Source organism: Peromyscus leucopus, chromosome 1 (assembly GCF_004664715.2).
Source record: "Peromyscus leucopus breed LL Stock chromosome 1, UCI_PerLeu_2.1, whole genome shotgun sequence".
Taxonomy (NCBI): domain Eukaryota; kingdom Metazoa; phylum Chordata; class Mammalia; order Rodentia; family Cricetidae; genus Peromyscus; species Peromyscus leucopus.
Window position 1 is genome coordinate 59,048,992 of NC_051063.1, and position 22,492 is coordinate 59,071,483.

Consider the following 22,492-nt stretch of genomic DNA (forward strand, 5'->3'; position numbering starts at 1 on the left):
TCGTGCTTCGACTCACTATCCGGGTGGGAAACACCTGGAAGAGGGGAACACGGGTCCTACTGGAATCACTGGCTTAGCAGAGAACACAGGAAATAGGTCCTTCAGGATTCACTGTCCCGACAGGGAGTACAAGTCCGTTGAGGACACTGGCCCGGTGGGGGACAGGGTCCGACGGGAACACAGGTCCCACAGGACCAACTGGCTGAGCAGGAAGCACCAATCGGGCTGCACCGCGGAGGAGATGGCCTCGTCCACCGTGGAGAGTTTCGTGGCCCAGCAGCTACAGCTGCTGGAGCTGGAGCGGGACGCCGAGGTGGAGGAGCGCAGGTAAGTGCGGCCGCGGATCTCCCGGCCTCTGCAGCGCTCGTTCCTAGTCTCCCGGGGCGGGTCTGGTGTTGGCTGGCACGCGGAGTCTGCAAAGCAAAGCGGTGTCAGGGCCGCACGCATGTCATTCCAGCATTCGGGGAGTCGAGGCAGGAGGATCGTGAGTTCAAGGTCTTTGGCTAAATGGCTAATTTGAGGTCAGCCTGTGCTACAGGAGATCCTTTGCCACCCCTACCCCCACCCTACCCCCCAAAAAAAGAAGAGAAAGAGAGGGAGGGAGAGAGAGGGAGGGAGGGAGAGGGAATAATCTGCAAGTCAAACTAGAACCTTGAACCACAGTTAAGGTGTTGGGGGTAAGAGGCAGAGAGGGAGTAAGTTATAAATAGGAGGCCCACAGGACTTCCTGAAAGATGGTGTAGAGGCATGGGAAGACTATTGGCAGACCTGGAGCAGGTTAAGCAGTACCAATCCTGGGAGCTGTAGGAGGGGCGGGGTTGGAGTGGAGCAGATTCCAATTTGGTGCCTATAATCAGAACTCTTTCCTCGCTTACTTTTCCTGCAAGGGATTGAAATAGGAAGGGTGTGGACACAAACAGCTATCCTGGGTATCTTCCAGGTCCTGGCAGGAACACAGTTCTCTGAAAGAGCTCCAGAGCCGAGGGGTCTGTTTGCTGAAGCTTCAAGTGTCCAGCCAGTGCACCGGGCTGTACGGACAGCGGTTGGTCACCTTTGAGCCTAGGAAATTCGGGCCTGTGGTGGTGCTTCCCAGCAACAGCTTCACTTCTGGTAGGTGTCTGATGTAGGCTTGTGTTGACCACTGCTGGTGTTCAGATTAAGGCTTGTGCTCTCCCAGAGGCTGCAGGACAGACCCAGATGGAGTATGAAGCAATGAAAACTTCCTATTCAGAAATGGGACAATTATCATGGCTGGTCATGCTGTTTTGAGTCAGGGTCTGAAGTTGACTGTGTAGTTGAGGATGACTTTGAGCCTTGAACTGATCTTGCCGTTACCTCCCAGTTGCTGGGATTACAGGCCTAAACCATGGTGCCTGACTTTTTGTTAGTTTTGGAGCCAGGAATGTGACTCACTGTGTAGCCCTGGTCCATCTGGAACTTTCTGTGTGGACCAGGCTGTACTAGAAGTTGCAGTGAGCTTTCTGTGTCTGCCTACTGAGTTCTGGGGTTGCAAGTATGCACTGTCACATTTGACTGTGACATTTGACTGTGACTACACTGCATTTTGGTTGCCCAGATTGGCAGCTTTCTCTTTGCAGTGTCTGGGATAGAACCCAAGGCCTCTGCATGCTGAGCAAGCACCGAACCATTGCACTGCACTCTGGAGCTTTTTGACCACACACCGGGATGCTAGGTTGCCTTCAGCCCTGAAAGCTGAGAGCCGGCGGGGCTGCCTGTGCTGCCCTCTTTTGTTTTGTCTTTTAATGTGCATTGGTGTTTGCCTGCGTATATGTCTGTGTGACAGTTGTGAGCTGCCCTGTGGGTGCTGGGAATCGAACCCAGGTCCTCTGGAAGAGCAGCCTGTGCTCTTAACTGCTGAGCCATCTGTCCAGTCCTGTGCTGTCCTGTTTTGAGTGGCAGTCTTTGACTTCATAGACTCCTGTTCCAGGAATTTTCAGTTCCCCTGCTGGGTTTGAAGAAGGTCAGATGAGGGGGAGGGGAAGACGACGAAGGAAGCTGCTGGTGGCTGGGAGACCAAGCAGAACTTGAGATCGTGACCTTGTTAAGGGAGCTGCATTCAGTCCGCCCCCTTGGGAGATGGGAGCAGGAGTGCCTGCCACTGTCAGGCGTGAGGGAGCAGGGCGGAGCATGTTCATTGTCCTCTCTGAAGCTGTGTGGAGTGACTGCTATGATGGGTGGTGGTGATGGGAATTGAGCCTCTATGTGGAACACCTGCGAGCTGGAGTGGTGGGGTGTGGACACCGCTGTTGACCAAATTCAGGGGATGTGACCAAATTCAGGGGATGTGGCTGTTGTCCATCTTCTGAGGGGCAGTCTCAAGTCTCAGTCACTCAGAAGTAGCAATCCTGAGATGAGGAGTCCGACACACAGCTCAGCTTCTGCCCCTGGAGCATCCTTGCCAGATCCCATTTGTCTTTCTAAAGTCAGGGAGGAGACCAGTAAGATTCAAGGCACAGGTGAAACTCACATATGGGTGAGGTGGCTCCAGGGAGAAAGGTGCTTGAATTCAGTTCCCAGGATCCACATCGCAGAAGCGGGGTGGGGGAGGTGGGGGGGGATGGGGACAGGGGGGACACACCAATGCCACGAGCCGTCTTCTGACCTGCACATAACGAACCATGACACACACATGTAAATAAATGCATGATGATATATATATTGTTTGAAATCATATATATTTATTTGAAATATACAGGAAATGATCACATACCATAATACTTAGCTGGGTTTGTTTTTGCAGGTGATATTGTGGGTCTGTATGATGCTAACGAAAGCAGCCAGCTGGCTACTGGGGTCCTGACCCGCATCACTCAAAAGTCAGTCACGGTGGCCTTTGACGAGTCCCATGATTTCCAGTTGAACCTGGACCGAGAGAACACCTACAGACTGCTGAAGCTCGCCAATGACGTCACCTACAAGCGACTGAAAAAGTGAGCATTCCAGGCTGAAAATCGGAGGGGTGTTTTCCTTGGATGGGACTCATGGGCACCCTTATTTGTGTTGAGGGCGGGAGTGGCCTGTCTGCTGGGTGCTCTCAGGTGATGGTGTCCCGGAACTGCTGTCCCAAAGAGCGCCTCATTTTGGCTCTGGTTCCTCGCAGAGCGCTGCTGACACTGAAGAAGTACCACTCTGGGCCAGCATCCGCACTCATAGATGTCCTTTTGGGTGACTCCGCCCCAAGTCCCTCCACCGAAATACGTGAGGATTTTTTAATTTCTTTTTTAAGATTTGTGTGTGTGTGTGTGTGTGTGTGTGTGTGTGTGTGTGCGCGCGCTTGCCAGGGGTTTCTATCACGTATCTTCCTCAGTCCCTTTCCTTTCCACCCTGTTTTTTCTCTATTATGGTGTGTCGTGTGTGCATGTGGAGGTCAGGCAGCAGCCCTGTGAGTTGGTTCTCTCCTGCCTGCCTTACATGGCCCTAGAGACTGAGCTCAGATAGTCAGCTGTGGCAATGCCGTTACGCACTGAACCGTTACGCACTGACGCCAGCTTATGTTTGAGTTTTGAGGGAGGGTCTCTCACTGAACTTGGAGCTCACTGACTAGCTAGGCTGATTGGCCAGTCAGTCCCAAGGATCCACCTGTCTCCACTTCCCGGTGCTGGGACTGTAGATGTGCTTTACTGTTCCCGGGTTTTACATGGTGTTGGAGACCCGAACACAGGTTTCATGCTTGGGTGGCAAAGCACTTTGCCTACTGAGCAGTCTCCTCAGCTCCACACCACAGTTTTAAATGATACTCTTATCTTTTCTTTCTTTCTTTTTTTTTTTTTAAATAGGTCTCATGTAGCCCAGGCTGATCTTAGTCTCAAACTTACTCTATATCCAATAATGACCTTGAACTCCTGACATGCTTCTATGTCCCGAGTGCCACAATACTCACCTCAGAAATATATTAGCTGCCTTTAAAGACTGGTATGTCCTGATTATAGCTGTTATCTCATTAACAAGACTTAGATAAAATGTAGAATGTGCCAGAAACTTGGGATTTGGTAGTGCATTCTCTGTCTCCCATCCCGCTCTTTTGATAGTTACAGGCCTGTTGCCTCTCACAGGTCCAGGTCAGCACCTTCTCGTAGGAGCCTGGTGCACTCGGGTGTCCCTGGTGGACACTGGGGTGGAGCTGAGCACAAGAGGACATTTGGGCTGGAGTGCCTCGGTAGGTCAGGTGCCTGCTGTGCAGTGTGAGAGCCCGGGTTCAGATCCCCAGAATCCGAATGGTCACGCATGTAGTTAGTTCTAGCACTCCTACTATGAGATGGGAGGTAGAAACAAAGTTCCTGGAAGTACGTAGGCCACCTGACCTGGCTGCACACTGGTCAACAACAGAAGGTGGAAGACGAGGACAACACCCGAGGTTGTCCTCTGACCTCTACAAGGATACTGTCACACAGGCACATACATGCACACACAACACACACGCACATGCAACATACATGCATGCTTGCACACATACAGATGGTTTTTTAAGAGAACATCAATAGTTATTTGAGTCTTCCATTATCCAAAATAAAGGCACGATCCTTGGTCTTTGTTATTTTACGGTCACTTAAGAGTGACAAAATGATGGAAATGGATGTGCCCCAAGAAACAGTTCCTTCACGTCTGTTGTTCTAGAGCATGAGTTGGCAAAGTTCTTGGAAGCAGGTTGTCGACATCTAGACTTTAGGGCCATATAATCTCTTTTGTAACTCACCTGCTGTGGCACCCAGCGGCCACTGGTTGGATTATAACCAAATGGCATGGCACTTTCTCCTAAAATGAGGGACAGTCAACAGCAGGCTGGGTGTTGGTTCCTGTTCCTGGAGAAAGCTCGCTTTGGAAATGAGAACTTGGGACTGTGGCTCAACTAATAGCACGCTTGCCTAGCACAAATGAAGGCTGGATTCCATCTCCAGCACCACTACACCAGGTGTGGTGGTGTAGCCTGTAATCCCAGCACTCACGGGGTGGAGGCAGGAGATCAGAATGGCATCAGAATGGCAGGGTCATCTTCACCTACTTAGAGAGTTTGAGGCTAGCCTGGGCAATATGAGACCTTGTTATTTAAAAAAAAAAAGTACAAGCACACCTTTAATCCCAGAATTTGAGGGGTAGAAGCAGGTAGGTCTCTGAGTTGTGAGGCCAGCTTGGTCTACCTAGTGAATTCCAGACTATTCGAGGTTACATAGTGAGATCCCGTCTCAAAGAACAAGAAAACAGAGCAGATTGGTTCTGTGCTGTGTAGCTCAGCCTGGAGTCCAGCCTGCTCTGTGTACTGTTTCTTCCTGATTGCTGACAATGGCACTTCTCCCACAGCCCCACCCACTTTCTACAACACGACCCTGGACCCTTCCCAGAAAGAAGCTGTATCTTTTGCACTGGCCCAGAAAGAACTTGCCATCATCCACGGACCTCCTGGTACCGGGAAGACGACAACTGTGGTGGAAATAATCCTGCAAGCTGTGAATCGAGGCTTAAAGGTGGGTAAAGAGCAGTTATAAGAATGCTGGAGTTAGCGTGTGGGTTCTGCTCCTGTTTTGGATGAATTTCCTCACCTCAGCATGAAGTGTCTGATCTCAGATTATGATACTGGGAAAGTTCCTAGAATTATGATACTGGGAAAGTCCTTGGGGCACCAGCTCTCAGGTCCAGTTGGGAGCCCTCAGCTCACAGCTGGTTCCTCCTGACCTCCCAGGACAGGTTCCCCATGCTTTCTTTCTGTAGACTGGCAATAATTTTAAAAAGCCGGTGAAGACTTTCCACATCAATGCAATACAGTCTTGTTTGTACTGGGCAAGCAAGACAGACAGACAAGGTACAGAAACCAGAAGTTACCAGTGAGGTATGTTTCACAGGCTGCCAACTCCTGAAGTTGGGACCCACACCATTGGCTAGCTGCAAGTGTAGGGTCCCTTTCCAATAAAACTTCTGTTGCTGGGGGAGGGCCTCTCATCTGGTAAAGGCTTGCCAAAGCTGTGACTGAACTCAGGGCTGTTGCTGGCCATTTTACCAAAACACTGGCAGACAGGAACTGGTCAAAAGAAATGGGTTAATACTGGCCAGAACTGAGGAGAGAAAAACTCCCTTGCTTCTCTGGTGTTCTCCACTTGAATCTTTTCCTCCCTGCCTCTCCTCTCTCTTCCCTCTCCACTCCCCTTCTCTCCCTCTTCTTCCCCTCCCCACCCTCCAGAGACTCTCTTCCCCTCGCCCCTCCTTCCCCTCCCTCTCCCCGTCTCTCTGTCTCTCCTCACTGTATTGCCCAGGCTGGCTTTGAACCCACATTGCCCTTCTTGCCTCAGCCTCCCGAGCACTGGGGTCACAGATATGTGCCATTGCACTAGCAGCTTTGGAGTCAGCTGGCAGTGTTCAGTGCTTGGGATGCATAGGTTGTGGATGGATATCTGGGTTCTGGTTATCCGGATGTGGCCTGGGTTGAGTGCCATGCACCCTCGATATCATGTATTTACTCTCTCATTTAGTACCCACTTCCTGTCCTTTAAGGGTTATTGTTTCATTTAATGTGTTGGTAAGTGGGTTGGTTGGTTTGTTTTTGTTGTTTTTGTTTTTCAGACAGGGTTTCTCTGTGTAGCCTTGGCTGTCCTGGAACTTACTCTGTAGACCAGGCTGACCTCAAACTCAGAGAGGTCTGCCTGCTCCTGTCTCCCGAGTACTGGGATAAAAGGCCTGTGCCACTCACTGCCTGGTTGATAAGTGGTTTTAACTAGGAAGGGAATTGCTAGAAGCCTCGCTGCCTGCTTTCCCAGGTTCTGTGCTGTGCTCCCTCCAACATCGCTGTGGACAACCTGGTGGAGCGTCTGGCCCTGTGTAAGAAGCGGATTCTGCGCCTGGGGCACCCTGCCCGCCTCCTGGAGTCTGCCCAGCAGCACTCACTGGACGCCGTGCTGGCACGCAGTGACAACGCCCAGATTGTTGCTGACATCAGAAAGGACATCGACCAGGTCTTTGTAGGTGTCATGGAGCCGATCACCCCTGGCATGAGCTTGTCTGAGCTTCAGTCTTTAGAGAGTGATGTTCTGTTTTGTCCAGGTTCCTCCTCCTAATCTTCTGCTTCTGTTAGCTCAGTTAGTACTTTATAATCCAGGGCTGTGGGTGTGGCTCAGGGTACGGTGCCTCCCTAGCTGGCACAAACCCTGGGTTCAACCCCCGCACCACATAGAATTGAGCATGGTTGCTCAGGCATGTCATTCAAGTTCTGGGGAGGTAGAGTCTGGAGAATCAGAAGTTCAAAGTCATCCTAGGTTGCATAGTGAGTTTAAGACCGGTCCGGGCTACCTGAGACAAACTGGACCACTCTTTAGTGTTGAACCTCGCTTGAGTTTGGACTGCTTACTGGGGGCGGGGTACTGCACTGAGCATTTAGTGGGGATCCTGCTGCTTTGGGAGTGTAGAGCAGGTGAGAAACTGTCCTGAAGGAAGTGTTTCCTGGGCTTGGGGGAGGTGCAGGGCAGGGCAAGTGCCAGTGTGTGCACAGCCCTCGCTTTCATCTCCGGCACTGGGAGGAAAAGCAGCCAAAATAAACATTTCCTCGGTGCCTCCCCAGCACTGGCAAGGTGGGCTGGCCGATACTGACAAGACCAAAAAGACGTAGAAAAGAAAATCCCTTCTGGAGTTGTTGGTCCGTATCACCTCCTGTACCAAGGACACCAGGCTTGTAGAGCAAGGTGGTGGTGGGCTCCGGGTGAAGCTGGTGGTTATAACTGGATCTCTAGTTCACATCCACATCCACATTTTCCTTGGTTTCCTGGGCTGGGCTCTGTCCTCCCATCAGCAATCCCCCTGCCTCACCTTGGCACTCCTTGGTGGCCTCACCACGGGGGAATGATGGCAGCAGAGAGGATGCCAGGGCAGGAGTCCTCCCGCTTTTTGGGAGATTGGAGGCTGCATGATGCAGATCGAGGTGTCACCCTGGGGTCAGATGGTGTACGTGGAGGTGGGAACGAGGAGGAGTGTGCTGCTTGGGTGCAGGCACCATACTGTGTCCTCCTTGTCCACGTGTGATGACGGTGAGCTCAGCCTCCGGCTGAAGTTCTCACCCAAGTTCAGTCTGACATTTTCTTGTCTGGAACACCAGCTGTCTATTGTCCACGGTCACATTTGTAGCTGTCCCTTCACGCCCCTTGGTGGGGACTGGCCCCTGCGGCAGGTGGGCTGTGGGCTTCCTTCACGATGATTCTGCTGTTCAGCACGTCTCGGGAACTTGCTGAGCCGCATCTCTGACTGCCTGAGAGCAGCGTAACAGAAAAGAAGTGCAAGTCTTGTTGGAGTAATTACTGACTTTTCTCCTAGGGCAAGAACAAAAAGACCCAGGATAAGAGAGAGAAAAGTAATTTTCGAAGTGAAATTAAGTTACTAAGGAAGGAACTGAAGGAGAGAGAAGAAGCAGCCATAGTTCAGAGCCTCACTGCTGCAGACGTGGTCCTAGCGACCAACACAGGTGAGAGCCCAGCCCTCCCGCCACACGGCCTTGGCCCTGGAGTCTGCAATAGCTGGTGCTCTTCCTGGGACTCACAGAGCCTCTGGGCTGGGATTTGCTGTGTGGGGAGTCTTGTAACTACAAAATCAATGTCTTTCACAGACATGGGCTATTCTGGGTAGTGTGTGTGTGTGTGTGTGTGTGTGTGTGTGTGTGTGTGTGTGTGTGTGTGTGTGTATACATACGTACATGTGCACGTGCGCCATGCACAGGCCAGAGGAAGAGGTCAGATATCCTCCTCTGCTGCTTTCTGCACTGTGTCCGAGACAGGGTCTCTCTCTGAACCTGGGCAGGCCGGTGGCCAGCAGGACCCAGCAGAGCTCCTGCCCCCACCTGTGACAGACAGTGTGGGCTCCAGGCTCTGTGGGGCCACTCCCCCTTGTTTACGTGGGCACTGCGGAGTTGGATCAGGTCCTTGCGCTTCTGCCGCAAGTGTTCTTACCCACTGAGCCATCTTCCCCGACCTCCCCCTACTTCCTTAGAGGAGGCAGCGTAGCCCGGTCTGGCCTGGAACTCACTGTGGAGCTCGGACTGACCCCAGACTCTAAGTGATGCCCCTGCTTCAGTCTCTGGTTGCTGGGCTTGTAGGTGTGTGCCATCACACTGGCTTCCTTTCTCTGATACGGCTTCTAGCTCTTCTTGTGGCAGCCCACAAGTTCCATGTTCTCGTTTTCACATTTCAAATGGTGATTTGCTGCCTGTTGCTGGGGAGAGGGGGATGCCATGAAGTCTTGGTTTCCGTTTTGACTCACTTAGTTAGCAGTGTTTTAGTTTAGTTTTATTTAGTTGGGGACTCCTGTGCTACCTTCCCGACTGGCTTTCAGTTTGCCTCTGTGCCTATCATGTCCAGTTCCATGTGATGCCTTGACTTGGGTGGTCCATTGAGACACTTGCTTCGTGGTCCACAGCGTGCTCAGTTATCCAGAATGTTCTGTGTGTACTCCTTGGGAAAGGGAGCTATGGTGTTAGTGGGATCGTAGCAGGGTGCTGATAGCCTGTTCTGTTTGCTCAGTCACAGAGAGACAGTGGGGCAGGTTCAGGCTGGAAAGTGTGCACCTGTGTGCTTCTCCAGACACTCAGCTCTTGCTTCGACTCCTTGGACGCACTTTCAGAGACATGAATGATAGGTCCTGCCTTCTTGATTAATTACCCAGTTCACCATCATGAAAGGGTTTCATTTATTTGTTTTGGGATTTGTTTGTTTTGTTTTTGTTTTGCTTTTTTTTAAAGTTTTATTTTAATCGTGTGTGTGTGTGTGTGTGTGTGTGTGTGTGTGTGTGCATGTGCATGTGCATGCATGTATGCACATGAATGCAGGTGCCTGTGGAGGCCAGAGACATCAGATCCCCTGGAGCTGGAGTTACATTTGTGAGCCACCTCACGTGGGTGCTGGGAACTGAACTCAGTCCTCCGCAAGAGCAGTACATCCTCATAACTACTGAGCCACCCTCCAGCTGCCAGCTTTTTGGTGCTTTTTGAGTCTGGGTCTCATGTGGCTCCAGGCTGCCTCAAACTTGATTTGTGTCTGAAGATGACCCTGATTCCTTAGCCTCCTGCCTCTCCTTCCCAAGTGCTGGGGCCACAGGTGTGCACCACCAACCTCATATGGCTGTGTTCGTCCACTTAGTGTCTGCTAGTGTTGGTTTTTTCTTCTTTCTTTTAAATTTTAGTTAAAATCCTAAATAAGATATTTTATATTTACTTATTTTGTATATATATATATATGTGTGTGTGTGTGTGTGTGTGTGTGTGTGTGTGTGTGTGTGTGTGTGTGTATTGTGTGGGTGGATAATACACGGAGGTCGGAAGATAGTTTGCAGAAGTCAGTTCTCTCCTTCCAGCATGTGAGTCCCAGGGCTTGAACTCGGGTCATTAGGCTTGGCACCAGGCTTCTTTATCCACTGAGCCTTCTCCATGGCCTTGTACACAGTAGTTTTAGTATTAGACTAGGTCATGAAGCAGAAAGGAATGAGCCAGCTTGGTTCCCTGCCTTCCAGGTGCGTCTTGCGATGGCCCTCTGAAGCTGCTGCCTGAAGACCACTTTGATGTGGTGGTGGTGGACGAGTGTGCCCAGGCCCTGGAAGCCAGCTGCTGGATCCCCCTACTGAAGGCCCCAAAGTGCATCCTAGCCGGAGACCACAAGCAGCTGCCACCCACCACTGTCTCCCACAAGTAAGACACTTGCCTGCCTGCTCTGCTGACCCTCCCCCTAGCTCCTTACTGTCCCACAGGGCCATCCTGCATGCCCGAGCTCACCATGAGGTCTGGGTATTCCTCTCTCCTATGGCTCTCAACTGCCTCTCCTCCCTGTGCCGAACTTAGGTGTCTACACAGCTGACCAGTTGGGCTGTGTGCTGTGTGAGGATGGGGGCTGTGTCGTCCTCGTCCTGGCTTCAGGTCCCAGCATGCAGCTGGCTTGTTCCTGTGTTCACCGGAGGCTTGTTGCTCTGAGAGCCTGTGAAGGATGGGCGGGCTTGATGGTGGAGCTAGAAAACCCCTTCAGGCAGGGCATGCTGGCCTGCGGCAGTTAGCTCCCAGCCTGCTCTTAGGCACCTTCACCAGGACTGGTGGGGTGGCCCAGCTCAGCCTCTCCTGGGTGGAGCCAGTGCTTCTGCTGGGCAGCCCTTCACACTCTTCCCTGTCATCCCTCTCACTGCTCTGGCCACGCTGGCCTCCTCGGACCTCAGTGTGCCTCCTGCCTCACTGTCCCTGTCTGGACCATTGCTTCCCTGGGTATTGGGTAGCCTTGCCCTCCATTTAGATGGACCCTGTGTGGTTTCCTGTGTCCGCTCTTCTCAGCTGCTACTGTCAGTCTCTTTTAGGGTTCACCTGGTTTCTCTGAGCTTGAATCACTCACTCTCTGGCAGTGTCATGTGATTATCTGTCTTGTCTGCCTGTCATCCCATCTAGAAAGCTCACTGTTGGCCTGTGTGCAGGATCTGACATATGAGTAGTCATTAGCAGATGGGCCTAGTTCTGGAAAGACAGCCTCCAGAAGCCAGGGCCCTCAGCCTGCTTGTGGCCTCCCTGAAGCTGGGGAGGCTTTGCCCTAGTTCCTGCTGCATTTGAAATTGCCTCTTTCCCATGTGCTCAGAGGTCCTGGTGCAGCCTGAACTCTGGTGGTGAAAGAATTGCTAGGAAAGGTGCTGTGTGGAACCTCTCAGGAGGGGGTGACTGTAGAGGTGGGATGCTCAGGCAGGGGTGTGTTGAAGAAAAGCACCTACAGCAGCCCCTCAGAACCAGGCTTGGGGGGATCTTTGAGGGGGTAGACTGGAGGATTCTGAGGAGCATGGAAGTCCTGATCGGAAGGCAGGGGTCTGAGCAGGAGTGAGAAGGCTCATGGTATGTGCCTGGTGGCTTCTCAGAGTATGACAGCAGATGGCTCTGTCCTCTAGGGAGCTGAGGGTGGAATCTGGGCTGTCCCTAGGAAAAGATGGACCATGTTTGTCCCTTGGAAAAGCTGGGTGATATCAGTGGCTGTGCTGTGCTCTTCTGGGTTTATGGGGGTGTGACAGGCATCCTGCCTTTGGCCTATAGGCAGACTTTTCTGTCCCACCAGCCAGCTCCCAAATAACCACACAGAGACTTCTTATTAATTATAAGTGCTTGGCTGATAGCTTAGGCTTGTTACTAACTAGCTCTTTTTTTTTTTTTTTTTTGGTTTTTCAAGACAGGGTTTCTCTGTGTAGCTTTGTGCCTTTCCTGAAACTCACTTGGTAGCCCAGGCTGGCCTCGAACTCACAGAGATCCGCCTGCCTCTGCCTCCCGAGTGCTGGGATTAAAGGCATGCGCCACTACCGCCCGGCTCTAACTAGCTCTTATAACTAAAATTAACCTGTTTTTTATTGATCTATGTGCTACCCTAAGGCTTGTTTACCTCATCTGCATACTTCCCATCCTGTTCACTCTGTGTCTCATTTAGCACCTCCCTTCTTCTTCCTAGAATTCTCTGTCTGGCCCTCCTGCCTCTACCTCTTCCTGCCTAGCTATTGGCCATTTAACTCTTTATTAAGCCAATGAGAGCAACGAATCTTTACAGTGTACAAAAAGATTATTTCACAACATTGGCTTTAGTAACTTCGGTGACGATGATTCTTAAGAATCAATTGAATCTGAGACTGGAGAGATGGCTCAGGGGTTAAGAGGATCCAAAGGATCCAGAATTGGTTCCTAGCACCTACATGGAGGCTCATAACTGTCAGACTCCACTTACAAAGGATCCGATGCCCTCTTCTGGCCTCTGCAGGCACATGTCGGATACAAAGACAACATAAAGTGCTGGCAAAACACCCGCACACATACAATTCTAAAAATAAATATTCAGTAAGAATCAGCTGATTGTCAACTTGAAGGACTTTGTAATTCCTAGGGGCATGCTGAGACAGAATGGGGGAGCTTTCTCATGGTCTTGGACATTTCAACATGGAGAGAGGCACTGTGCCAGAGTCTCTGTGGATGGGCAGCCTCAGACTGTACCTAAGCTCTCAGGTCTCACTCTCCTTTGGATGAGGTAGAAATGGTTCAGCAGTAGAGAATGAGTGTGTTTATCCCTGGACAGTGTGGGCCTGGGGAGTACTCAGCCACAGCGGCTGGCTGTAGGGGTGACTGCTACCCACTGGAACATGCTTGAGTTTGTTTTGAGACATGTAGCCCAGGCTGGCCTTGGACTCACTACGTAGCTGAAGGTGGCCTTGAATTCATGACCTCCCGAGTGCTGGATCCAGGCACACTTTACAGTGTTGGGGCCTCAGTTCTGAAAGGGGCTGCCTGGTCTCAAGGCTTCAGGGAGGACCTGTGTCTGCCTTACCTGCCTTTCAAGGCCACTGCAGATGGTGGCTCAGGGTTCTTCTCCCATCTTCTCAGCAGCATGGTAACCTTGAATCTTTGGGCCCTGCCTTCCTCTTGTGTCTTTGCTGTCTGCCAAGAGCCTGTTGCTCTGAAGGGGATGGATGTGTTCTTAGGCTGTGGTGGTTATGTTGAATACTGCAGCCCAGCCCAGTCTCCCCTTCCATCGTGCGGAAAGCTGGGGAAGTACTGGGTCCTGGGACTGAGGGCTGCAGATTTCCCTGCCTTCCCACGGTGTCACATCTGGACTCAGCACTCTTTTTTTTTTTCTTTTCCTACTCGGGCACAGGGCAGCACTGGCTGGGCTGTCCCGCAGCCTGATGGAGCGTCTGGCGGAGAAGCATGGCGCTGGTGTGGTAAGGATGCTGACGGTACAGTACCGGATGCACCAGGCCATCACGCGCTGGGCCTCGGAGGCCATGTACCATGGGCAGCTTACTGCCCATCCCTCTGTGGCGGGACACCTCCTGAAGTGAGTGACCTGGCCTCTTGCTTCCCCTGATCTTTCTGCCTCACCTGGCTCCAGCCCCAGCTGGCTTTCTGTGGGAGGGAAGTGTGTCCTGTTAGGAGTTTGGGGTGGCAGAAGCTGCTGACCCTCACCTTCTGGATATTGCCTGGGCCTTCCTGGGAGCTGGACCCATTGGGCAGCCCTTCTGTCTCTTTGGTGGGAAGGGCCAGTGCTGTTGTGAAGGGGGTCAGTCCTACCTTCTGCTCACCCCTGTGCCAGGGATCTCCCAGGTGTGGCTGACACAGAGGAGACACGTGTCCCCCTGCTGCTCATAGACACGGCCGGCTGTGGGCTGCTGGAGCTGAATGAGGAGGACAGCCAGTCCAAGGGAAACCCGGGTGAGTCGGCAGCCAGGATCCCCTGTCCTTCTTGGGCTGCCTTCTATAACAAATCACTCCAGGGCTGGAAATGCGTCCTAGCAGTTAAGAGCATCGCTCCTCTTCCAGAGGACCCAAGGTCAGTTCTCAGCACCCTTATCGGACAGATCACAATTACCTGTAACTCCAGCTCAGGATATTTAATGACCTCTTCTGGCCTGTGCAGGTACCCAGGCATGTGTGGCTGTGCTTACACACACACACATCTATAGGTAATTATAAATATGTATTTAAAAATGAAGTAAAACAGGTCACTCCAGGCCTGGCTCTGGCTGGACTCCAGGGGCCAGGGCAGCATCTGTGTGCTCTTCCTGGGGCACAGCTGATGCCTGGGCTCCCGGGGCTGGTAGCCTTTCCCATGCTCTGAACACCAACCTGGCTGCTTGGTTCATCTTGGGTTGAGAATCTCTCTAAGCCTGCAGTACCCAGGTCCTGTGAAGTTCATCTGCCAGCCTGCTGACCCTCTCTTTGGTCATCTGGCCACTCCAAGGATGCCCCCTGCCCTTGGCCCAGCATAAGGTCTGCTCACACCAGGCAGAAAGTGTCGCCCACAGCGCAGTAACAGAGGCTGCATAGCATGGCCCTCACTGAACACCGCCCTCTCTCCTCCCCAGGCGAAGTCCGCCTTGTCTCTTTGCACATCCAGGCGCTGGTGGATGCCGGGGTCCACGCAGGTGACATTGCTGTCATCGCTCCCTACAACCTCCAGGTGTGAGGGACCTCCTTCTGTGTCTTTGTGTCATTGGACTCAGCTAGAGGCTGAAAGGACAGGCTAGTGTGTTGGCTCCTGTGACTACAGAGTCCAGGGCTAGAGTGGACCTCACTGCACAGCAGCACGAGAGTGTATGTGTTTCTGTACCTGCCGTTGCCACGAGCCTGACCTCAGCCTGGTCCCCGCTTCCTTGAGCACTGGCCAGCATTCCCAGGTGGACAGAGTCCATGCTGGCGGACCAGCCTGGCCCAGGTTGTGTCCCCTGCCCCCCACATCGGCCTTGGTGGGAGAAGCTTGCTGCCTGCTTAGTGCAAGGTGCTCACAAACAAGTGTCACCCCATTCTGGTTCCCGGCGTCACACAGGAGGCCACCGGAGACAAGGAGACAAGGTGCTACCACCCTCCCAGCACATAACTTAGTGGAGATCTCTCCCCGGTGTGTGAGGTCCCAGTCAGTCCCCACTGCTCTGTTGACGTGTCCTCCCGGGATGCCCCTGCCTCCCCAGCTCTGCTGACCCTCAGGGGTCAGTGCCATGCTCCTCGAGCCTGCACTTCACATGAGCTCAGAGGGCAGAGGCTGAACACTGGCACTGCCCATGCAGAAGAGTTCCACATGCTTTCAGGATCAGTGCTCTCACTCCCAGGCTAAGAAGAGAAAAAGGCTACAGGCCTCAGGGACACACAGTGTCATGGCAGTTTGCTGCTGTTGTCGTCACTGAAGGGGGCCCACAGTGGCCATTCCTGAGGGCAGGGCTCCCAGGCACGAGGGCTCTTGAAGTCCCCTGACTTGGTGATAAGATCTCAGCCCTGCTTTCTGTTTCAGGTGGACCTGCTCAGACAGAGCCTCTCCCACAAGCACCCCGAGCTCGAGATTAAGTCGGTTGATGGCTTCCAAGGCCGAGAGAAGGAGGCCGTGATCCTGACCTTTGTCAGGTCCAACAGGAAACGTACGTAGTGCAGCCCCCATTGGAGCCTTGTGCACAGCCTGGGAGTGAGTGCGCTGACCCTGAAGGCATGTGGAACTCCCCTGCATGGGTAGTAGCACAGTGGTCGGCCTCTGCCCTCTGGGCTCATGTAAAGCACAGGCTCAAGGAGCATGGCACTGACCCCTGAGGGTCAGCAGAGCTGGGGAGTCAGGGAGCATCCTGGGAGGACACGTGAACAGAGCTTCCCCCTAGTGTCGGGAGGGAGAGCATGGTGTTCTCAGCAAAGGAAATAGACTCAGTCTGGTCAAGGAGCAGGTGACTGGGGAGGCAGGCTGGGCCCCAAGTGACTTGGTCACCCTGTCCAGGGGAGGAACTTCCCCTTCATGCCCTAGAGCCCTGTCTTTTAGCCTGGAGGAACGATTTGATTTCTGTGTGGCCACAGCTTGCCATGCAGTGAGAAAACTGCATCCAGGCCCTGGCAGAATAGCCTTGGGAGCAGGGCTGGGGATGGACGAGGAGGGAGATGGCTTTGGCACAGAGCTCTGCCCTGTGTCCGCAGCAGCTGTTCCTGGCATCCCGAGTCCAGGCGTGCGGAGGCGGCTGTACTTGCCAGGCAGTGGTGCCGTCTCAGCGCTCCCACACTGACTGGGGAACTGCACTGGGTCAGCAGCGGGGCGAGCATCAGAGCAGATGCTGTCCACCGTGCCGATGGCAGGTCGGGTAGTGCGCGCAGGGAACGCAAGGGGGCAGCTGTAGACTGCTGTAGCTCTGATGATGTGACCGGCAGTGACTGTCCCCGACAAGCATCCTGTCCCCTGACTTGGATCTCCGTCTCTCTAACCTCTGGCCTGTTCTCAGGTGAGGTTGGTTTTCTGGCCGAGGACAGGCGGATCAACGTCGCTGTCACCCGTGCCCGACGCCACGTAGCAGTCGTCTGTGATTCCCGCACTGTCAACAGCCACGCCTTTTTGAAGACCCTGGTGGATTACTTCACAGAGCATGGGGAGGTTCGCACAGCTTTTGAGTACCTGGATGACATTGTCCCCGAGAACTACACCCATGAGGGCTCCCAGGGACACAGCCATGGCCCCAAGACCAGGGGCCCTGCCACCTCCACCAGGAAGCCTTCCGGTGAGCAGGAGAGTGGCCAGGAGGCCAGAGCAGCTGCTGGACAGGGCCGCAGGAAGCCGAGCGCGAGGCCCCCAGGCCCTCAGGGCCACCCCCAGCCCAGCTCCGGTGCAAGCGACTCGGACAGAACTGGAGGCACAGACCGCACAGAGCACTTGAGGGCCGTGATCGAGAAGTTTGTGGCCAGCAAGGAGTCACAGTTGGAGTTTCCCACATCCCTGAGCTCCCACGACAGGCTGCGAGTCCACCAGATAGCTGAGGAGTTTGGGCTGAGGCACGACAGCACCGGGGAGGGCAAGGCCCGGCACATCACCGTGAGCAGGAAGAGCCCTGCGGGGCCTGGCGGTGTAGCCCCACGGCCTCCCTCACCCCCCAGCCCTGCACAGGCCGAGCCCCAGCCACTGGCAGAAGAGCCCCCGGGGCAGGCCCAGGGCCCCACCCAGCTGGACCTGAAGGCGCTGCACCTGGAGAGGCTGCAGAGACAGCCGCGCAGCCAAGCCCAGGCAGCCAAGGCTCAGCCAGGGCTGGGTCTGCGACCGCAGAAGGCTCCACAGAAGAAGAAGAAAAAAGAAACGAAAGGTGAGCCACGTCTCTCGAGCACACGGTGCCACTTGGTTCCTGTCTCCTGCCACCACCTGCCACCACCTGCCACTCAGGAGCCAGTTAGACTCCCTTGGCCACGTGGATGACTCTTGTCTCGCTGGCCTGGCCTCCCCTAGGGTAGTGACAGGCAGGTCACCTGCTCATCTCTAGAGCCCTGAGGGGCACGAAAGAGAAGCCCTGGCACGCTCAGTGCTGCTGTCCCTCTGGGGAAAGGAGGCGGTTAGGGCCCTCTGGGGCAGGGCGTGTTCTGAGTGGCATTGTAGGGGCAGGTACTCAGAGCTGCAGGCTTGCTGAGACCGCCGTTCTTCGGCACCGCGCCAGGGCCCAGTAGACTGTGTGCGCTGCGTTCAGCCTGCACTGTGCCTGCCATCCCCTGGGGGACTCCACCCCTGAGTTGGCACACATGCTCCAGCACAGCGAGGGTGGACCCACTGGGGAATGGTACAGGTGTTCTGGACACTTCAGCGGGCCCTTGCCAGTGGGACCACCGGTCAGCTCCCTTCGGGGCACTGTTCCCGGAGCCAGACCTCACGGGTGCGGCTCTCAGCTTCAGAACCAGTTCCCAGGGGGGTGGCACTGCTCCGTGCATGCCATAGCACTCGTGGGGTGGCTCCTGTAGCCAGGCTATGTGCTGGTGACCAAGATGACCCCTGCCTCAGATGGAAAAGCACTGTGTCTATGCCAAGGCAAGCCTGGACCTACCCACGTCTGCTTTTCCTGCACAAGGCCTAGGTGGCCTCGGAGCCCCATCTACTCCTGGGGTTCTGGGATTGCCTCAGGCTACCATCTTTCAGAGTCCCCAGGGCCTGCAAAGGTTCAGGCCCTGTGCCAGTACCCTGCCCAGCAGCCGAGGTACCACATAGGTGGCCACACCTATGACAGGCTCTGCCCGCCTGGTGCTCTTCGGGGCCCTGGTCACGGAGTGATAACTGGCAGGAAGGATGAGCTGAAGGCAGAAGGGTTGGGTAGCAGCACCCTCCATCTGGTCTGATTCCTCTGCTTGGTCCTTCTTTCCCGTCCATCTCCTGAGCATGCTCACTGAGGGTGCTGCCAGAACGGGATGCACCCTCCTGGAGGCCCTCTCTAAGCCACTTGGTTCTACTTGGGATGTGGCAGGGGCCAGTGACTGGTGGCTTCAGTTTCCCCTTTATAAGAGAGAGAGAGACAGGGGTGGAGTGGGGCCGGGGCCAGGGGCAGAGCAGGGCCCTCCTCAGTCAGTGCTCTCTGTCCCTTGTGTTTGCACACGTGTGTGCTTTGTGGGGCTGCACTGTGTTGCCGCATCTCTGTACTCCCAAGATTTCTCTGTGATACAAATGGGGTTTCTTTTTCTTTTTTTTTTTCGAGACAGGGTTTCTCTGTGTTTCTCTGGCTGTCCAGGAACTCGCTTTGTAGACCAGGCTGGCCTTGAGCTCACAGAGATCTGCCTGCCTCTGCCTCTCAAATGCTGGCATTAAAGGCGTGCGCCACCACCCAGCAGAAACGGGGTTTCTTAAACGTTGGCACTCCCACCCTCCATCACCCAAGGCTCTGTAAAGACATTGACATTTATCTATTGTGTACATGTGGGTACATGTGCCGTAGCACAGCTGGGGGCCAAGGACGACTTGCAGGGTCAGTGTTCTTCATTCCACAGATGGAACTCAAGTCGCCAGGGTTGGAGGCCAGTGTTCTTAACCAGTGAGACATTCCCACTGCCTTCTCCTGAGAGATTTCCCTGGCCCTCAGTACGTAGATACAGAATGTGCAAATCAAATATTTACTAGTAAGTCATAAAATTGTGCTTTAGAAGTTCTTTGGAATACATGAAATTTTACCATTTATTAAAGATGAGAACAGATTTGCATCCAGTCATCTGGACACTTGTCTAACACAACACAGCCCAAAGATGTACCACTTGATGAATTCTGAGGAGCGCTGGACAGAAAGTGCCCCGTTGTGTCTGGTGTCTGTCGTTAGAACAAGAGCCTTTGTGAGAATGGAGTCACATACATGCAGTGAAGCACCCAGCTCCTCCAGTGGCTGGACTTGCAGCAGAGGGTGGCCACTCTGGTGTGACGGTGGGGCAGTGCTGAGCATGCGTGTTGTGTGTTGAGATCCAAGACTTCAGCAGAGGCACCGTGCCACACACATTTGATTCTGAAGAGATGTGTACTTTCTGGAGCCTTTCACAGTTGCTGAGTTTTTCACGACTCCATCCTGACCCCAGAACACCCACAGTTTAAGTGAGACACTTCACTGTCAAGCAATTCCTGCCCCTGCCTGAGGGTCTGGGAGGCTTCAGCTGGGGCCCGAGTTGGGCAGCCTCCGTCCCTGGTGGTCCTCAAGTCTGCCTGGGTTCTGTTTGCAGTCGTATCACAGGGAGCCTGCACCCCACCCTCCCAAGGGTTTTCTAGGTGAAAGGGTGTGCATTTAGAAGCACTCTACACCCTGTCCTCCTCCCTCGGGGCTGGACAGTGGGGTGGGCAGGCTGTCAGCTTGGCGAGGACCCTGGCGTCCTGGGTGGATGGCGAATCCCACCAAGGACTCTGGGGATGGGCTGTCGGCTGTCTGCAGTGTCTGGTCTCCATCCTCTCCTTGGCCTGAGCTCTGCCTTCTTCCTCCCCAGGTCTACATGCGGCTCTGCCCTGCGAAGACGACTTTGATGCCCTGGTGTCCGCTGTGGTTAAGGCTGACAACACCTGTAGCTTTGCCAAGTGTTCGGCCAGCACCACCACCCTGGGCCAGCTCTGCATGTACTGTAACCGCTGCTACTGCCTCAGCCATCACCTGCCCGAGGTGACGGCCCTCCCAGACGGGGCGGGGGTGGGGGGGGTGGGGACCACATCACTTGGTTGGCTGCGGGTGGTGTTGGGGGACTGGTGTAGCCAGACCAGCCTAGCGTTTTCTGTAAAAGCCAAAGCAGATGCTGATCATGATCTGATGTGAACACTTGGGGCACAAGGAAGCAAAGGGCACCTTTGCCGAGGGGCAGCCACAGCAGTGGGAACTCTGGGTAGAGGAGCTCTGTCCATCCTACACTCTGTAGATTGGCTGACCTAGCTCCAGGCAGAGGCTGGGGAGGGGCTCTTGGCCTGCAGACTGAGTGGACCTCCAGAATCCTCGGGGTCAGGTACAGAACCTCTGAGGACTTGGGGCAGAGCAAGCTTTGACTACTCTGGGATCTGAGAAGGACACTGGCATGGAGTAGGGAATGTAAACTACTGAGTGCTCCCAGGAGGAAATTCAGGAACCAGGACAGTTGGGGGTCAGTGGGCTGAGGCCCACAGGGTGGAAGTTAGGCTGGCCGGGGAGTACAGGAGAGATGGCAGGCTGCCTTCTAGCGTGCAGAGCTTGCCCTTCTAGCATAGACAGCTGGGTTGGGTGGAATGGCCCCGGGCTGTCAGAGTCAGGTGTGGGCAGCACAAAGTGTGACCAGGGCCATGGTATCACCGGACTGGCAGCAGCTTGGGGAGTCGGGGCTGGTGAGCAGAAGCAGCTGCAGGGACCATGTTGACCACCCTGTGGGCAGACAAGAGGTACTGTCCCCTGTCCCCAGTCTCCAGGACTCCAGCCTCAGGATCCAGGCCCCTCGCTGGGTAGCTGTGAAGGATGGACTTGGGGAGGGTGGAAGGGCAGGTCCACGGTCTCGCACCTTTGATGCCGATCTGCAGGCTGCAGTTTCCCGTGGCCACAACTCACCCTGGCTCTCGTGACTTTTCAGATCCATGGCTGCGGTGAAAAGGCTCGCGCCCATGCCCGGCAGAGGATCAGTCGGGAAGGAGTGCTCTATGCAGGCAGTGGGACCAGGGATAGGGCCCTGGACCCGGCCAAGAGGGCCCAGCTGCAGAGGAGGCTGGACAAGAAGCTGGGCGAGCTCAGCAGCCAGAGGACAAGCAAGAAGAAGGAGAAGGAGAGGGGTACATGAGGCTACATCCTCGTGCAGGGCTGGTGGGGCAGAGGGCCAGACCCTGGGACCAGCTTCCTCAGGGTCAGCAGGTGGGGCCACTTCTCTGCTTGACCTGGCACGTCCCTGCTTCTCCCATGACAAGGGTGTCGTTTGTAAGGAGACCTGCCTGGTCTTAGACTCCATCAGAGTAACTCTGCCCTGGCTGGCCAGGCCCCTCTGATACTGCTCAGATGCATGTCCTGAGAAGTGAGTACCTTGCAAAGCAGGCCATGGCCACCTTCATCTGTCTTCTTCAGTGACACAGTGGGGCACAGATTGTGTTCTCTAGGGACGAGAGGAGGCTGCTCCAGAGAGGCTCCTAGCCTGGGATGGCCTGCCCTCTGCTGCTTGGTGACTGTGGGATGGAGCTGTCCCAGGGCACCTCACTTCTTACCTCACAAAGACTGCATCCTCTGCTGCATTCTGTACAGTTGCTCATGGGAACTTCGACAGATGTATTTTAGCCTCAGTTTCTTGTTTCAAAAGATTATAAATTATTTGCAAATTAAAGTGCACATTAGTGGCTCTTTGCTTATGTCAGAGGTGAGCGTCCTTTACCTCTGGCTCAGATGTCACCCTGCACATGAGGTGAATGGGCAGTGATGGCACCTGCCCCAGGGCATCCAAGAGTGATGGGATGGGTAATGTACAGTCTGGCGGCGTGGACAAGGCAAGGCCATTGCTGGGGAGGTTTCATGATACGTGGGGAGGAAAGGACCCCCTCGCAGCTGACTTTCCTAGCAAGGAGGATGGAGTTTCAGATTGGGAAGTTTGGCACCATCTAACTGGACAGTCAACCCAGGCATCAGGGAGATGCTGGGGATCCCAACACAGACTGGGTGAGATGCTTCCTGGTGGAGCCAGGCTCGGAATCCTCCCTCCCGTGAGGGTCTTCATGCCTGCTGTCTGCCCACTCCCCTAAGGGTCATTTTTGTCCAAGCAAAGGGCAGCATGGTTTTCCTGGCCTGGTGCCTG

General features: G+C 54.3%; 1 protein-coding gene across 2 annotated transcripts; it reads left to right on the top strand.

Moving 5' to 3' along the window:
• Nucleotides 1-28: 28 nt before the first annotated feature.
• On the top strand, nt 29-22,059 carry Ighmbp2 (immunoglobulin mu DNA binding protein 2). Of its 2 annotated transcripts, none has more exons than XM_028871502.2 (15): nt 29-327; nt 941-1,110; nt 2,762-2,951; nt 3,122-3,219; nt 5,317-5,480; nt 6,765-6,965; nt 8,308-8,455; nt 10,492-10,666; nt 13,629-13,811; nt 14,067-14,185; nt 14,839-14,933; nt 15,759-15,882; nt 16,720-17,568; nt 20,198-20,367; nt 21,293-22,059. In XM_028871502.2, exons 1-15 carry the CDS (start codon nt 242-244, stop codon nt 21,494-21,496), a joined length of 2,976 nt encoding a protein of 991 aa, XP_028727335.1. In that variant the 5' UTR covers nt 29-241; the 3' UTR covers nt 21,497-22,059. The 2 variants fall into 2 exon arrangements, 1 of the variants encoding a protein (XP_028727335.1); XR_005092208.1 differs by lacking the exon at nt 21,293-22,059 and adding an exon at nt 19,419-19,814 and having other exon boundaries at nt 64-327; nt 20,198-20,287.
• Nucleotides 22,060-22,492: the final 433 nt, after the last annotated feature.

What these genes read in the sequence shown, in the direction of transcription:
- Ighmbp2 (XM_028871502.2), top strand. Translation starts at nt 242, where the DNA reads ATGGCCTCGTCCACCGTGGAGAGTTTCGTGGCCCAGCAGCTACAGCTG. An exon ending in GCCGAGGTGGAGGAGCGCAG is followed by an intron (nt 328 to 940) that starts GTAAGTGCGGCC and finishes GGTATCTTCCAG; the next exon opens with GTCCTGGCAGGAACACAGTT. An exon ending in CTGTGAATCGAGGCTTAAAG is followed by an intron (nt 5,481 to 6,764) that starts GTGGGTAAAGAG and finishes CTGCTTTCCCAG; the next exon opens with GTTCTGTGCTGTGCTCCCTC.